Below are 19,199 nucleotides of genomic sequence, written 5' to 3' on the forward strand. Positions count from 1 at the left end.
TCATAAAATCGAACCCTGTCGCCCTATTCTGTCGAAAGATGACGAGCATGACGATGCAAGGATGTTTCGAGAGTCGAAGATGATGAAACATGAAGAAAAAAACAAACGTCCCATCATCATTGGCCATGTCGGGATGCCGCTAGGAGGGATGATCGCGGACGTTCGGAAGAAAAAAAAAACAGAACTCCTCGAACGTGCAGCATCCGTGATGCATAACAATCGTATTGCTTCGAGATGTCAAAGGACGGGGTTCTGCTGCTGTTTTTTCTCCTTCTATTATTCGAAAGAAATCTACACCGAACAGCTAATAAGAAAACCGGGACACGGATGCAAGATTCTCCGGTTATGTCAACTCTAAATGGGACGAAAATTCCGTACCATGATTCCCAAGAGTGCGTGACTAACTAAATAGGTTGTGCGAAATCTCAACAATCGGTAGTTCCTATTCTCCTGAAGTTAGCTCAAACAATGATTTTAGATTGCGTATCCCATCGGCTTACAGCACTTGAAAAAAGTGCGATCCGACATGACGAAAACATCAAACGTAACAATTTTACAAGGTTATTAATGCATCAGCTGTTGCTGTTTGCCGAAAAATCTTTCGAATCCTTTTACTTTCAAAATAACAAAACGTGATTTAAAGCCGAATCGATATGAATCAACCGATTAAAAACAGAATGAAAAGGCCGAAGGTCGAGTACGTTGTAACTTTTCACACAAAAATTCTGACGGTCGCCATGTAAAAGAAATGTTACCATACTAAAAAAAAGTAGAACTGAAAAGAAGTACGGTAACATTTCATCATACATGGCGACCGTCAGAATTTTTCTGTGAAGAGTCTCAACGTACTTGAGCTTCGACTTTTCGGTAATTTTTTATTTTGATAACCGTTTTAAATGGCGAGTCCAATCTATCACTTAAATGAGTTTTTATTACGTTACCTCTCTAGAAAGTTGTGGGAATCACTCGAAGTTCATATTTAGTTGGAATATATTCCAAAGCTCGATGCACCAAAATGAAACCAATTTCCAAAATCCATCAGGAAACCAGTTATCAAGTTTGTTGCTGCCGATGTTGCCATTTCCAGCCAACGACAACGATCGACCTATTGAGGCTCAGGCTAGCTCACGCCTCAAACGAATCGGGGAACCCGGCCGGAATCAAGTTTCAATTTTCTGTCTTCAGCCGATTTTCTCTGACCCCCCTGGCCGCTGACTTGTAGTTTCAAGATCGATCATGTAGGAACAGGCAGCTCAGCTCCGCTCAGCTCAGCTCAGTCCGTCAGGGTTTGGGAAATGTTCGCAAGTCGTTAAAATTATTTTTTCAAATAAAATAATTGATTGAAGAGACAATTTCGAAAAAAAAACTACAAAATGATTAAATTAAAAAAAATGACAAAAATGACAAAAATGATAAAATTTACAAAAACGACAAAAATGACAAAAATGACAAAAATGACAAAAATGACAAAAATGACAAAAATGACAAAAATGACAAAAATGACAAAAATGACAAAAATGACAAAAATGACAAAAATGACAAAAATGACAAAAATGACAAAAATGACAAAAATGACAAAAATGACAAAAATGACAAAAATGACAAAAATGACAAAAATGACAAAAATGACAAAAATGACAAAAATGACAAAAATGACAAAAATGACAAAAATGACAAAAATGACAAAAATGACAAAAATGACAAAAATGACAAAAATGACTGTTGCGGATATAGTTGAAGCAAAACACCGATTCTCAAAAGCAGATGCTTCAAACTGCAATATATATATCAAATTCATTTCAAAGGGTTGTTAATAACATAAATGATGTGCCGACTTACAATTTAAGTGTATGCTAGCGATATTTCCAATATTTCTCCGCGGTTATGCTATCACATCCGATTTACTGTGGAATCATAAGTATGTTGGTAAGTGAACCTAGTATTCTATCTGACTATGCATAAGCGAATTATCTGTGCCCTTACCGTGTGAGGATTAACTATTTCTTTATAGTTTCCTTTTAATCGTACGGATTAACTGTGGCACTAAAGTGTAAACAATAACTGTTTCGTGATGCGGCTGGAGAAATTAAGTTTAAGCTATTTAGTTTTAAATATATAGTGGTTTTGCAAGTAAGTATACCTAGAACATCTAATCCATCTAAGCGACTCAAGCGAACACGTTTTACAATGCTTTATCGTCCATTTGACGTATCTCTGTTGTGTTACTCTATTCTTATACATAGTGGTCGAACGATGAAGTCGCCGAAACTCACTCATCCGAAATCGGCACAGTGGGTTCGTCAACATCCTCCTCCCCGTGTAGTCTCGGGGACTTCCGGTCGTCCGTTGGGAGTGCTGCACGTACATCAAGAAGGGCTAGGCTGGTGGCTGGGCGGCGGATGATTCCATTGCTTGTTTGAACGAGCGCCTGTCGAACTTGACCGTCAGTTCCGGGGTAGACCTCCAAAAGGCGCCCACGTTCCCAACCATTACGATGATTTTTGTTTACCAAAATAACCAAGTCTCCTGCTTCCAGTGGTTTCACCGAGTCAAACCATTTAGTTCTGCGTGCAATCGTGGGTAAATATTCCTTTATCCATCGGCTCCAGAAAATATCAGTCAACGTTTGCGCCAGGCGCCAACTGTCACGCAACATACGCACGTCGGAGTGAATTGTGCTAGGAGGCTGCACTATACCCTTTTCCCCGTATAGAAGAAAGTGGTTTGGCGTAAGGGCTTCGGCATCGGCATGATCAAGTGGGACATACGTTAATGGGCGCGAGTTGAAGATCGATTCTGCCTCAAGAGCGACCGTTTCCAGGACTTCGTCACTAGGATGTTGTTGATGATTTCCGATCGCTTCCATCGCCTCCTTTATTGACCGCACCATTCGTTCCCAGGAACCGCCCATATGAGGAGATAGAGGCGGATTGAAATACCATTGGGTATTAGTATTTGTAAATGTAACTGCACATTCTTTACTGATATTTTGAATTGTCTCTCGCAGGATGTTGCTGGCGCCCCGAAAATTGGTACCATTATCGGAGTAGAAAGAAGATGGTGAGCCACGACGCGCAATGAACCGACGAATTGCTAATATGCAGGAACTTGTGGAGAGGTTACAGACAATTTCAACGTGTACTGCTCGAATGGTGAGGCAGGTAAAAAGGCAAACCCAACGCTTCACTAGGCTGCGACCCTGCTTGGCCAGAAGTGGCCCAAAATAATCAACTCCAGTATGGGTGAAAGGCTTGATGTATGGAGTCAAACGAGCTGCTGGTAAGGGAGCCATCCTTGGCGGCCGTGGTCGGGCTTTGCGAATACGACAAAGCATACAGTTTTTTGCTACTCGACGAACAGCCACACGCAAGTTGGGGATTCTAAACTTTTGGTGAATCTCATTGCAAACTGTCTCGTTATTTCGATGAAGGAATAATTGGTGATAGTTGAAGATAAGCAGATTGGTTAAATGATGATTTTTCGGTAATATGATAGGATACTTCGTTTCAACTGCTGTGCTAGGTGCGGCTCCTATTCTGCTATCCATCCTTATCACTCCGGCTTGGTCCATGAAGGGTGAAAAAATGTAGAGCGCACTAGATTTCGGAATTTGTTCGGAGTTGGTTCCGTTCAAGTGGCCTTGCAGTATAAGATATTCCTCAGGATAAGCGTCGAGTTGGGTTTGTTTCCATAAGAACGTCTCTGCTTCTAACAATTCGACAGCACTAAATACACCGTAAATGGAAGCTTTTTTGAACCTTTTTGCCGCTCGTAAGACACTTGCTGTAACCCGTAGAAGTCTGGTCCACTGTGTGAATCGTGTAACGTTGATAAGGGCAAACGGTGCTTCATCATGATGGAGAAAGGCGGATCGGAGCTCGTCTTCTGGTAGGGGATAATTTTTTCGATGTGATGGCCAAGACTCTTCGGATTGATTGAGAAACTCGGGTCCGGAAAACCATCGATGAGTCGGACTAAAACTGGGTCCATTTCCCCACTTGGTGGCGTCATCGGCCACATTCTGTTTGGAAGGTACGTAGTGCCATTCTGAAATCGATGTTTTCGCCAGGATTTCTCCTACTCGAAAGGTTACAAATTGATGGTAGCGTCGGCTGTCTGATCGTAACCATGCAAGAACTGTGATTGAATCGGACCATAGATATTTGCGTGAAATCGGGAGTTCTAAAGTTTCAGACAATGTTTCAATCATGCGAGCACCCATCAAAGCTGCTTGCAGCTCCGATCGGGGCATGGATATCGGCTTTAAGGGAGCTACTTTGGTTTTGGCTGAAACCAAGACACAATGAGGATGTCCGTTTGAAATAATACGCAAGTAAGCTACAGAGGCGAAAGCAGACTCGCTAGCGTCGACAAAAACATGCAATTGCAGACCGTTGAGATCAACACTGGGGATTCCAGGAAAAAAGTAGCGAGGGACACTGACTTCGTTGAGTTTTGCCAAAAGTTCCGTCCATCGGTGCCATTTTTCTCGCAGCTCTTCAGGCATAGTGTCATCCCAATCTGACCCATACTTCCAAAGTTCCTGCATTATAATTTTGCCGTGGACTACAAAGTGGGCGATCAGTCCCAGAGGGTCAAACAGGCTCATAACTGTGCGTAGTACTTCTCTTTTAGTCGGCGTGTGCTCGGGTTTTAAAATCTGCTCGATAGCTGGCTGCATAGAAGTGCTAAAGGTGAAAAAATCTTGTTGAGGTTTCCACATCATTCCCAATACTCTTTCTGCCTTTTCGGGTTCTTCCACTCCGGGTTCTAAGTTCAAATGCTTGATGCTGTGAGGGTATGGGACACCAATTTTTTCGAGTACTTCTGGGGCATTTGATAGAAAGTTGCGGATTTCAAAACCCCCTAGAGCATGCACATGGCGGACTTCATTAATCTGTCGCACGGCTTCATCAATTGTATCCACACTGGCAAGATAGTCGTCGACGTAGTGTCGGTTTACAATAGCATCAGCAGCTCGTGGATATTGTGCAGCAAATTCCTCGGCGTTTTTGTTTTTTATGTATTGTGCAATGCAGGGAGAACAGGAAGCGCCGAACGTAGCGACGTCCATCACATAAGTTTGTGGTGTTTCTTCATTTTGATCGCGGAAAAGGAACCGTTGAGCCTGCTTATCTTCGGCTCTTATGTTCACCTGGTGAAACATCTCCTTTATGTCCCCGCAGATGGCAACAGTTCTTTGGCGGAAACGCAGGAGTACAACCGGAAGTGACGTCACCATATCAGGGCCTTTCATCAACATGTCGTTGAGAGACACTCCATTTGTTTTGGCAGCAGCATCCCAAATCAATCGCACCTTTTCCGGTTTCTTGGGATTCCGCACAATCCCCAGTGGTAGGTACCATGTTTTATCTGGATTAGTTTCATTCAACTCTTTATTGGTAATTTTGTGAGCATAACCATTTTTCAAGTAGTTGGCGATTTGCGCTCGGACAACTTCGTACAGCTCAGGATCTTTAAGCAAGCGTTTATTTAAGCTTGCTTCGCGACGAGCTGCTGTGGGATAGGTATCTGGGAAACAACGATGTTTGAATTTCCACAGGAGCCCGGTTTCAAAACGATTGCCTACACGCCGCGTTGTTTGTTGGAGAATTTCTAAAGCTCCTTTTTCTAACGTTGATTCAGGGTCTTTCACCACGAGAGTTTCTTCCAATTTAAGAAAACGGCCAAGTAAATCGTGTAGCTGCTGGTTTCCAAATTGCTGCTCCAAGTGTACATGTATGCTAACTTCGTCGTTCGGTGTCTGCATCTGCTTACCATACACACACCATCCTAGACGCGTCTTGGCTGCTATCGGTTCATCGTGTCGACCCTCTCGAATGGTTACGGGCGTTAAAAGACTCACGTGCTCGATTCCAACGATAAGCATAGGCCTAACGTCCATGTAACTGCTTAATGGAAGACCTTTAAGATGAGGATAATCTTCCTGCATTTCATTGTAATTGAATGATTGTTCGGGTAGCTTTAATTGTTTCACTGTTCGAACATTTTTCATCATGAATTTTGTTGCAGAGTTCTGGCCAGAGATTTGCACGGAAATTCTCCTGGATTCTTTTTCTTCACGTGAAACGTCGCTGGTCCAGGTCAGCCATAGGGGATCAACGGGTCCTGTTATACCTAGTTTCGTTGCGATAGAGGCGTCCATCAACGTCGATGAGGAACCATCGTCAAGAAACGCGAAAGTCTTCACACTTTTTCCATTATGGTGTAAGTTCACTGGTAGATATCGAAACAGTACGAATGACGACCCGTAGTGATGGTTTTGGTAGGAACACTCTCCCTGCGGTCTTGATGGCTCTTCCGTTTTTCGTGCGTTCTTAGCGATAACTCCGGAGTGTAACAAGGCATGGTGTCGATTCCTACAGCCTTCAACGCCACACACTCTTCTAGAGCGGCAGGGTCCTTTCTTATGCGGTACCAAGCAAGTTTGACACATTCCCCTCCGCTTTACCGCCGCCCACCGCCCATCCAGGTCCAGAGTCTGGAATTGCCCACAATAAATAACTTCGTGGCTGGGATCATTACAGTAAGAACAACGCTTTGAGGGAGTGGGATCGCCTTCCGAATCTTCGTCGACCGTTGAGTTTTCTAGATGGACGTTGAGTTTTTGTTTGTCGCGCCCGGTTTTCGACGTCTTCTCCGTAGTAAACGGCATACCGTAGGGCATAACAACGTCAGAGGCCGTTTCGATCTGTTCCGACATAAAGTCACTAAAAGTCGCCAGGTTGACTTGTGAAAACTGTCGCTTATAACGGGCCCATTCCATTTTTGTTGGTGGTGGTAGTTTTTCCACGAGCTCGAACAGTAACATCGGATTCCATATATGTTCCACCAAATTTGCGACGCTCATTTCGTCTACGGCGTTTTTAACGGCGAGCCCGTATGTAATGAGTGACCTTAGATTTTCCTGTTTTGGCGGGGGCGTACGACGTAGCTTTTGTAACATAGAAAAAAGTAAAATTTCCGGACGACCATAAAGCATCTGAAGTGTGTCCATGATGTACGGAACCGAGTCTGGGAACTGTAATTTACTTTTCACTGCTTCTAGTGCCTCACCTTGCAAGCATCGCTGCAATCTGGCTAGGTTTTCGGCATGAGTGAAACCACACGATTCTGTGCTGTTTCTGAAGGTTCCAAAAAATAGAGGCCAATCATAGGGATTGCCTGTGAAAGTTGGAAGTTCTCGATTCATTATTTGACGTGCGGCGAGTTGGGAATTGGTGACACCTTGATGCTGTATTATCTGTTCCGTTGGTCCCATTTCAGGTCGTTGAAAATCGGTCGTCGAATTCACATTCTGAGGGACTGCACCTTCGGGGTGGTTAAGAAAGGGTTGAACATTCCGTCGAGTTAAACTCACAGGTCCATGATTAGCAATTGGAACCGAGGGCTTGGATTGGTAAGATCCTGTTGTAACTGTCGGTATAGGAACGGAATTGCCAGGTTGTGTAATCCAAGTAACTCGTGCAGTGTTGTTGATGGGGACATAAGACGGATAAGGGGAATGCGCTACTCGAGAATCCCTGTAGGTGTGTTCTCCGGAAAAGTGGAACTGCGAATTGACGATTGAAGAGGAGGAAGCAACTGGGTATGTGTGAATACCTTGTTCCTCGGGTATAGCGGACAGAGGTCTTCGATCACCCACGGGAAGCATAGGATCTCCTATTCCGGAAATTCCTGACAGACTGTCAAAGGATACTGGAAGGCCGCTAAGGCCGCTAATATCTGTGTATTGAACGCCTTTGCTTGCGGAAAACGGTAGATGTCCTGTCAATTCAGTAAGGCTAATCGATGTCGGTTCGCCGAGTTGCGTTGCACTAGAGCTCACCTGTGCCTGTTGAAATGTCTCGGGTAAACTCACTCTCGGTACCAAACGAGATCTGCTAGTCTCAGTAGTATGCAAGGTTCCTATTCTTAGATCCGACAAACTACCACACAGACTAGGAAGAACTACGGCGGGAATGGGAGGATGAGTGGTGCTGGGATACGGTGTGGAGGCCGACTTCGGTACCAGCGGTATGGCAGGTGGACTCCCCATGTTGACGATAGCGTTCTCCTTCGCCAATAGCGTCGAAGCTGATTTTGCATGTGGTCTCGGCTTATTGGTAGTAGGTGGCGGTGGAAACTCCCATGCTTTTACGCGTTCCGCTGTTTCTTTCACAGGTTCCTGGGTCAACCATCCCTCTACAATTCGCCTACTTCTGCCACCACTGGAATTACTCCTGTCACTTCTGTCGCTTGGAGATCCCTCTCGTCGAACGTCGTATTTTTGCTTTACATAATCCTGCTTTATTGCTACTCTTTTCCTACGGAAGGCTCTCCTTTCTGCTTCCTCTTCATCTAAAGCCTGTAGCTCTATTTGCTGTTGTTCTTCCAACATCTGCAAATTTTCATCCACGCGTGACGATCGTCTACTGGTCCGTGAACGAGCTTTGGATGGATCTTTAGCCTTATCTTTAGCACAACATGTATTACACTTTTTATCCTTAACTGACGCATTTACGCCAGCACAATCGAAGTGGGCCCATGCTGAGCAATCATCGCAACCAACAAGGTTATCAGCACTATCCGTACGAGTGCACATGAAGCAATTGTGTGCTCCAGTAGCTTCAGCTCCGGTGACGGTGACCTCTGTTGGTTGGTCCATCTCCGAACGAGCATCACCTTGGGTATTGGCCATGGTAATTAAATTTTTGAAGTTTGTTGCGGATATAGTTGAAGCAAAACACCGATTCTCAAAAGCAGATGCTTCAAACTGCAATCTATATATCAAATTCATTTCAAAGGGTTGTTAATAACATAAATGATGTGCCGACTTACAATTTAAGTGTATGCTAGCGATATTTCCAATATTTCTCCGCGGTTATGCTATCACATCCGATTTACTGTGGAATCATAAGTATGTTGGTAAGTGAACCTAGTATTCTATCTGACTATGCATAAGCGAATTATCTGTGCCCTTACCGTGTGAGGATTAACTATTTCTTTATAGTTTCCTTTTAATCGTACGGATTAACTGTGGCACTAAAGTGTAAACAATAACTGTTTCGTGATGCGGCTGGAGAAATTAAGTTTAAGCTATTTAGTTTTAAATATATAGTGGTTTTGCAAGTAAGTATACCTAGAACATCTAATCCATCTAAGCGACTCAAGCGAACACGTTTTACAATGCTTTATCGTCCATTTGACGTATCTCTGTTGTGTTACTCTATTCTTATACATAGTGGTCGAACGATGAAGTCGCCGAAACTCACTCATCCGAAATCGGCACAGTGGGTTCGTCAACAATGACAAAAATGACAAAAATGACAAAAATGACAAAAATGACAAAAATGACAAAAATGGCAAAAATGACAAAAATGACAAAAATGACAAAAATGACAAAAATGACAAAAATGACAAAAATGACAAAAATGACAAAAATGACAAAAATGACAAAAATGACAAAAATGACAAAAATGACAAAAATGACAAAAATGACAAAAATGACAAAAATGACAAAAATGACAAAAATGACAAAAATGACAAAAATGACAAAAATGACAAAAATGACAAAAATGACAAAAATGACAAAAATGACAAAAATGACAAAAATGACAAAAATGACAAAAATGACAAAAATGACAAAAATGACAAAAATGACAAAAATGACAAAAATGACAAAAATGACAAAAATGACAAAAATGACAAAAATGACAAAAATGACAAAAATGACAAAAATGACAAAAATGACAAAAATGACAAAAATGACAAAAATGACAAAAATGACAAAAATGACAAAAATGACAAAAATGACAAAAATGACAAAAATGACAAAAATGACAAAAATGACAAAAATGACAAAAATGACAAAAATGACAAAAATGACAAAAATGACAAAAATGACAAAAATGACAAAAATGACAAAAATGACAAAAATGACAAAAATGACAAAAATGACAAAAATGACAAAAATGACAAAAATGACAAAAATGACAAAAATGACAAAAATGACAAAAATGACAAAAATGACAAAAATGACAAAAATGACAAAAATGACAAAAATGACAAAAATGACAAAAATGACAAAAATGACAAAAATGACAAAAATGACAAAAATGACAAAAATGACAAAAATGACAAAAATGACTAAAATGACAAAAATGACAAAAATGACAAAAATGACAAAAATGACAAAAATGACAAAAATGACAAAAATGACAAAAATGACAAAAATGACAAAAATGACAAAAATGACAAAAATGACAAAAATGACAAAAATGACAAAAATGACAAAAATGACAAAAATGACAAAAATGACAAAAATGACAAAAATGACAAAAATGACAAAAATGACAAAAATGACAAAAATGACAAAAATGACAAAAATGACAAAAATGACAAAAATGACAAAAATGACAAAAATGACAAAAATGACAAAAATGACAAAAATTACAAAAATTACAAAAATTACAAAAATTACAAAAATTACAAAAATTACAAAAATTACAAAAATGACAAAAATGACAGAAATGACAAAAATGACAAAAATGACAAAAATGACAAAAATGACAAAAATGACAAAAATGACAAAAATGACAAAAATGACAAAAATGACAAAAATGACAAAAATGACAAAAATGACAAAAATGACAAAAATGACAAAAATGACAAAAATGACAAAAATGACAAAAATGACAAAAATGACAAAAATGACAAAAATGACAAAAATGACAAAAATGACAAAAATGACAAAAATGACAAAAATGACAAAAATGACAAAAATGACAAAAATGACAAAAATGACAAAAATGACAAAAATGACAAAAATGACAAAAATGACAAAAATGACAAAAATGACAAAAATGACAAAAATGACAAAAATGACAAAAATGACAAAAATGACAAAAATGACAAAAATGACAAAAATGACAAAAATGACAAAAATGACAAAAATGACAAAAATGACAAAAATGACAAAAATGACAAAAATGACAAAAATGACAAAAATGACAAAAATGACAAAAATGACAAAAATGACAAAAATGACAAAAATGACAAAAATGTCAAAAATGACAAAAATAACAAAAATGACAAAAATGACAAAAATCACAAAAATGACAAAAATGACAGAAATGACAAAAATGACAAAAAAATCACAAAAATGGCAAAAAATCACAAAAATGACAAAAATGACAAAAAGACAATCAAATATTTGATTGGCTCTATTATGATGGTTTTGAGCAATAAAAAAATAATATTTATTTTTTTACTGCTTAAAAATAATATAATTTAGCCAATTCATCAAAACCATTTTTTTATATCGCCAAAAACGAATGGTTAAGCACGAATGAAATGGGTTTGTTACACTTTTACCGACAAAATTGACAGCTGATTGTTGCAAAAATTGGATAAAATTGAGAAATATTTTTCACTATCGGAAGAAGTTGATTTGCTAGACTTCAGATTATTCATCAAATTTAGTGAATTTTCATATAACTGCACAGCTGCACTTCTGTTTTAAATAGTGTCATTGCTCTGCCGATGATTTTGCTAAAAACTGTCCACAGTTTGCAAAATGAAAGTTCTTAATAATAAGTATTGCTAAAGAGAGCATGTAGTCTTTTTTTGTAGTGTTTCTTTATTGATATTGTTTGGTTTTTCCACCTCCAACGCAAGGTTTTCTCAAAACCCCTTTTTTATTTCAATTTTTTCTGTTGATGTCCATGTTTTAACAATCTATAGAAAACAAAATCAGCTTTAACCATTTACCAAGGTAGATCAATAATTGTCCATACTTATTATGACCATATGTATATTTCCAATTTAGAAGTGTTATTTTTCAAATATTTAACTCGAATTCTTATATTAGGGAATTCCTGGGATTATTCCATCGTTTCCCGGGATTCCAGAATTCCCGAAATTGTTTGATTCTTGTGAATTCCCGGGATGAACACTCTACTTTTAAGTCATTAATAATTTTTTTTTATTTGTGAAGTGAAAAATTTTGAAAATTCCTCAACTAGGCAACTATCAGGAAAAGTTCAAAGTTTTAATAGAAATTGCAGCGTTTGATGGCACCCACGAGGTGTGGGGAGGGGGTGGGGTTGGTAGTAATCGGAGTGATTGAACCGTTCATATGCTGAACTACTGGAAGCATCAGAAGGAATATAAAAAATAGTAGCCGCAGCTTATGTTTGTATGATTTAACAATTCAACATTATTTTTTTCTGATGCAGTATAAATTTAAAAAAAACATCACACCATACAATACAGCGTAAAGTCAGCTTCGAATCTATCCAGAGATAAAAAAAAACACATCAGAGAAATATTTGATAGCATGACTTAAGAAAGTGCTCAACAACGGATTAGACTAAGTGGTTTGAAAGAAACCGTGCATCGCGTTTGGAACCGATATTGTGTGTATCAACCAATTTCTTCCAGCTCAAATTTGGGATTAGTCCCGGAATGGAACAGAATTATCGTTTCAGCATCATCGAAACCAGGGACTGATGGAGATTGTTGGGGATTTGATTTAATGCTTCGAGTGCCGTATTTTACATAAGTAACTGGGCTGGTTCTGTGCTCTCCCCTGAAGAAATTGGTTTATAATGTGTGTATGGTAATAAAATATGATAAATATTGATCATCGGCACACACGATCGAAAATGTTCTGTTGTTGTTTTTTTTCTCTCTTCTCGGGTTTGCTGGGACACTCCAATAATGGTATAGAACAAAATGACGTAAGCCCAAATAAAAACATAAGAAATGGAAAAACGGCTACGGCAACAACAACAACGAGTTAGCCACTAAAGAAGTCAAGTTGAGAAAAAAGACACCAAGAAAAAACGCAAGCTCGCCCAAAGAGCAAACAAAACGAGAGAACAAAGAAGCAGCAAAAACACAAATAGGTACATACACTGCCGGTCAAAAGTTTGGGATCACCCGCCTAAAAACATGCAAATTTTGATCGTTCATATCTCAGCCGTCTTAGGACATATTGCAAATCTTCTAATCTCATTTGAAAGATAATGAGCAATAGCTATTTCGGAGGTATTTTGCTCAGAAATAATGTTTTAGTTTTGCACCTAAAACTTAACCTAAAGTTAGAGCATTTTCAAAAAAACGCACTCAATATTCAAAGCCGATCATCTCGCGATAGGGTGGACCAAATTTCAAAATTTGAGTTGCATTAGAATCCTTATTCTATACTTCTCAAAATACAATCAAAAAATTTTGTGCAAAAATTTAAGAATGTACTTTTAATTAATAAAATAGACACTTAAGTTATCGTCCAAAAGTTTGGGATCACCCCTCAGTATGGTGTATTGGCCAAAAACTTGCAAATTCATCTCATTCATATCTTTCTCATCTAACATCGTATTGCAGATCTGAAGGGTGCATTTGAAAGCTTAGGAATTGTTGTTTTTCCATAAATTCATACAAAAATTATATTTTAAAGAGATAACCATAAACAATTTACTTGAAATTAATTGTTTTTTGAAAATTTACACTTATGATTGTGAATTTTTTATGGTTATGGATTTAAAATATAATTTTTCAATGAATTTATGAAAAAACAACAATTCCTAAGCTTTCAAATGCACCCTTCAGATCTGCAATACGATGATAGATGAGAAAGATATGAATGAGATAAATTTGCATATTTTTGAAAAAATGATCCCAAACTTTTGGTCGACCCGCATAATCAATTACAATATATAGAGAATATTCTATATTGTCTCTAAACGTTATCGTTTATTGTAAAGTGAACAGTATATGTACAATAACACAGACCATATTAACAATCTGTATTATGATTATCTGTTAAAGTACCATATGGGGAAAGGGCTGTTAAGCATGTTTACCATTCAAAAAGAGCGATTTTTTCGAACAAATATTTCATGCTACATTATTGGATACGGTTAAAATATCATCCACTTTTGGCGAGCAAAACAATCTACCTGAATGTTCTAGCTACGTTGGAATACAAAATCATAGATTTCATCAACTTCAATGGATATAGTTTGCTTATAGTAGTTTGTAGTAAAAATAACGCTCAATCATACGTTCCGCATATTGTAAAATATTTTTAAAAAGAGCTTCCCTGTACCATAACCAATATAGTTCCAATTCTTTCCCACAAAAAATAAAATAAAATTAAAAAATTTAAATGTTGAGATTTTTATTTTTTATTTCTGATATTATACATGGATTATACAATCTTACCTATTTGTGCAGATCTGCATTGTTCAGCCTTTCAGTAGATTTTTTTTCCGCTCTCCGCTCAGCAGAGATCTTTGTTTCTGTAATTTCATTAGTTTTATTTAATCTCACTAGTTTTTATCGATAATATAATATAGTTTTACTTACTTTTCGCGTTCTGTGTGTTTTTCTCAGCGTGATTCTTTTTTTTCGGAGCCATTTTGAACACAGTTTTCAGTTCCGAACCTGGCGTGGGGTTGCCGACACAAATTTTAACGAAGTGAAGTGAAAATTAGCAGATGCTGAACCCAAGAGCGAAAAAATGCATAAGCTCACAACTACATCTTAAAATAACAATATTAGTTATTATCCGCAAGAGGTGAAATGATAACGACTTGTCTAACTCATACAATGTTGTCAATGTTTTTTTTTTTTTAATTTAATGTCTAATGCTAAGAAAATATAAGGAAACTTTGTCGTACACTGTTAGAGTCCTGGATAAGGTCCAGAGACAATATTCAAAGGTTGCAAATTTTTATTCTCTTATTATACTATACTTACTAAATCATATATCATATTGTCACTGTCACTGATACGATCCTGTCATAATTTATTGAGGTAATAAAATTTTGAACATGTATAATGAAATGATACTTGGAAGATATTTCATACTGGTACTGCTACCAATATATTAAGTTAATAGTTAGTACTATATCCCCAACTGTTTTTAATTATGCGGGGATACACCATACTAGGGGTGATCCCAAACTTTTGGACGATAACTTAAGTGTCTATTTTATTAATTAATAGTACATTCTTAAATTTTTGCACAAAATTTTTTTATTGTGTTTTGAGAAGTATAGAATAAGGATTCTAATGCAACTCAAATTTTGAAATTTCGTCCACCCTATCGCGAGATGATCGGCTTTGAATATTTAGTACGTTTTTTCGAAAATGCTCTAACTTTAGGTTAAGTTTTAGGTGCAAAACTAAAACATTATTTCTGAGCAAAATAACTCCGAAATGGCTATTGCTCATTATCTTTCAAATGAGATCAGAAAATTTGCAATATGTCCTAAGACGGCTGAGATATGAACGATCAAAATTTGCATGTTTTTTAGCGGGTGATCCCAAACTTTTGGCCGGCAGTGTACGTACATAAGTTATGGCATACACATAACTATTTACGGCTTTGGGCTGTACGTGTATGTGTCTGTTTGTATGTGAGTTGTTGTTTTTTTCTTTATGACTTTTCTGGCTGGTTTCAGATGACCGGCCGGCGGCAACCAAAGGCAGAGACCGGTCGTTCATTGAAACACAAGTACTTCTTTCTTCAAATTTTTTTTTGCTTTATCGAACCACTGCTACTGCTGCTGCCTTCGAACACCACACACAAGTTAGGAAAGATAGATGCGAACCGAGCCAAATCAGCAGCGAAGAAAGCAAACACATGATGCTTCATAAATCAAACAATGCTAAAGAAAGCAGCTCTCGGAGTTGGGAGCGGGAGTCGAGCAGAAAGAAGCAAAAAAAAATCCTGCCGCATAGGTTTTTAAGCTCATATGACACATATAATTCCGTGACAGAAATACAAAGAATCGATAAAAACTGCCTTTTTGCTTTAATGATGTTTTCTTCATAATTATTATCTGCAGTCTTAAAGACGCAAACCAGGATCAATAGTTGGTCTTATGAAAAATTATTTTTTAGGGAGTTTGAGGAAAGGATTTTATAATCAATTGAGACGAATATATATAAAAAAAACTATAATAATGGAGATTTTACGGGTACCCAACACCTACACAGTGATCAATTATAGCAATGATTGGCAAACTAGCTTCAGTTCTGGTGAATCTTGTTGATTGGTGCAACTTTTGGATACCACAACACTTATTCAATCATTAACTTAATATAATGCACTGTAATCTACTTACGATTGCAAAACGATTATGACATAAAGTTATGTTCATTTAGGAATGGGACACTTTGGACATTTGGTTAAAGGTAAGTCTATAATAATTGGTCATACAAAATTTCAATACTAAAATAAAAAAAAGGCTAACTTCCTAATTTTTTGATTTAAATTTTAAAACTAACGCATTTCCGGGATGTTTAAGATACAAGAGAATAAGGCCCAAATGATTATGCACAGTTTTTTTTTTCAAAATATGATACATAGATTTTGAAGAAAACTGGCATAATCATTATGAAATCAAGTTCTGACAAAACCGTTGTGCATAATATGCTTGAGTTGCGTAAAAGTATACCCAAAAAAGAGCATGCAAAAATTCAATGCCAATTTAGCAAATCTCTGTACCGAAAATGCACTGAAAAGTGTTTTATGCCAAAGATGATATCCCAAGTAACACAAATCAAGCCAATTTGCGTTTTTGAGTTTTAATATTGTTTTATGAAGACTTTTCGATGGCATACAATTTTAAAACGGTTTTATTGTAACATAGGAAATGCTTTATTTATCGTGTGTTTTAAAAGAGCCCTGAAAGTTTTGTTAAAACTTGAATAAAAAACTATCTTAAGAGTGTTGTAAAAAAGTTGCAAAAGTATTGCTGAAGATTCAATAAAACACATACTTTCCTGTTTTTATAAGAGCTTTGATATCAGTTTTAATGAGGCGCTCAATGCGCTTATAAAACTAGCGTTCAAGCCAAGTTGGAAAACTGTTTTACTGGAACATTGGATGTAGGCATGATAAAAATAAGTGACAGATAATTTGATAATCGAGAAGAACGTATACACGCTTAAACATTTTTACCTCTTTTTGAGATAGCATAACCTGTTTTGAAAGGATTATCTCTCAAAATTGAGAAAAACGTGCTATAAAAATGATATAATTTAGCACAGCTAAATTCATCTGAAAAATAAAAACAACTTTGTTGTATCCGCATTCAAATTTCAAAACAACTGCTAATCGTTATTCGCTCTATTCTTAGGGTTTGAATAAAAGCACACAGTGAATAAACGTTTTTTTAGAATCGATAAGAATAAATGTATAAGACAGTTAATTTACAAGTGCGCCGAATAAAGTACATTTTTTATTTATCCATCCCTGTCTCTCAATGGGAAGTTAATCTTTATTTACGTCATCCAATCAAGAGTTACAAAATTCTTTCCGGATCAACCGCTCTTGAAAAGTTCTAGAAGACTGCAGCCACCGGCTTCTCTTCAGCAAAGACGGAGAAATTGAGCTTCATTACAAGTGAAAATGCTACTTTCATCAGCCTCAACAAGTTTCAGATGATATAAATAATCAGAATGAAGACTACTAGCAAAGGCCGATCATTGAAAATTACGATTTATTTAAAGCGTAGCGTAGTTCTGATTATCGTAAGCAAAACATCCGAAGCACCTTTTATAAAATCGTTTTATCGCTTCCAATTGCAACAATAACCATTATAGTTTGATATGTTGCATACTTTTAATAATATCGTTACATAAATCGTTAGCATACTGTTTGCAGAAATGTTTTCCCATACAACTATTTTAACAATTACATAACCTAACTACATATTCAAAATACAATTATTTCAGAATTCACGATTCAGGCAAAGTTTTTGACAATTTCTATAATCGTTTGCTAAACGTGTTATTGCGCTTCATCAAATCGTCGTGTGACGATTCAAGAAATCGTTTGGTTATAATCCTCAATTATACGTGTTATCATTAAGCTTTAAGGCCAGGCTTTTCATTACAGAAAATGATCTATTCCTAAACAGTTTGAGATTATTTGTTATCAATACCTACTTGTTATTTAAAGGTAATTGACCATCCTCTAATCATAGTCAGAAGGAAACAAAACAAAAAGTTTCATGAATGCCTTTTGCCAAGCAACAATTCGAAATGTTCTCTTTATTGCGACAAACTTATTTTACTCAAAAATGGATAAATCTATTATGAGCGTGTATTCATTTAAAGAAACGTCAAATGAAGCTGTGCTTCAAGGTCTCTTAAAACCATTTTAAAACTGTTTGTTGAAATTGTTTTATTACAACAATTTTCAAACCGGCAAAAAACAATTTTAAAACTGTTTTACAACTGCCTTAAGATGTTCAACATTTACTCACTGAACGCCATGGTGATTGTGAAATTGAATCGAATTTACTGATGCCATCTTGCTGTAAATAATATAATAATACTAAAAACTAGACATTTTCAACAAATTTGACAATGTTTGCGGTACTATTTGTTGTATAGGTAATGAATTTCAATGCAACACAAAAATAGCTACATTTAAGTAAATTAATATGTTACTTAAATTATTATTTTTAATTTAAAAAATTCGTAAAAATGGGTCAATCTTGATTTTCTTTGTGGCGCGCATATGTTTTGATGCTATTTTATTTATATTTCACTAGATATCTGAGTTTGTAGGAAGTTTCATGCTAAGACATATTAAAAATGAAAATGAAAATATTTTTAAAATAATTTAAATGCATTCTTCACCAATCACCAAATACTTGGGAGAGTGAGTGATAACACGAGAAAAAAACGGAACAGAAAACTCCCACAGTAGAGTTTCCTAGTTAGATTCCTATCAGTTTCCTCGACGTAGTTTAAAAAAAGCTGTGAATAGTCTTAAGAGAGCTCTGAAAGGTTTATTAAGGTTATGTCTATATGGTCGAATAAAACTATTCTGTTGGATGTTTTATTATAGCGTATAGAATTAGCTTTAAAAACGTTTACAAAACAGGGACTTTTTGGCCATATGTAAGCTTTAAAGTAGTTGTGCTAATAGCGTAGAATGCGCTTTGGCGTATAAAGTAGTTTTAGGAAATAGTCTTAAGCGAACTGTTAAGGTTGGAATTAAACTAGGCTTGCCAGATGTTTTTTAAAAAAAAAGCGGGACATTTTGAGAAAAAAAGCGGGACATTTTGAAAATTTATTCGAGAAAGTCATGAAATGTATGTACACATACGTAGGTAAATATTTTTTTTTTCTACTCTCAAAGTGCTGTACTTTTTTACTTGAGTAGAAAG

At 36.7% G+C, this 19,199-nt stretch overlaps 1 protein-coding gene across 1 annotated transcript; it reads right to left on the minus strand.

The window, feature by feature from the left end:
* Nucleotides 1–2,273: 2,273 nt before the first annotated feature.
* LOC129760955 (uncharacterized) lies at nucleotides 2,274–8,701 on the minus strand (the record flags this gene model as incomplete). The annotated part of the gene is made up of 1 exon (XM_055758637.1): nucleotides 2,274–8,701. A coding segment is annotated over exon 1 (6,428 nt), but the record flags the coding sequence as incomplete, so codon positions are not given.
* Nucleotides 8,702–19,199: the final 10,498 nt, after the last annotated feature.

Source organism: Uranotaenia lowii, unplaced genomic scaffold, assembly GCF_029784155.1.
Source record: "Uranotaenia lowii strain MFRU-FL unplaced genomic scaffold, ASM2978415v1 HiC_scaffold_886, whole genome shotgun sequence".
NCBI lineage: Eukaryota > Metazoa > Arthropoda > Insecta > Diptera > Culicidae > Uranotaenia > Uranotaenia lowii.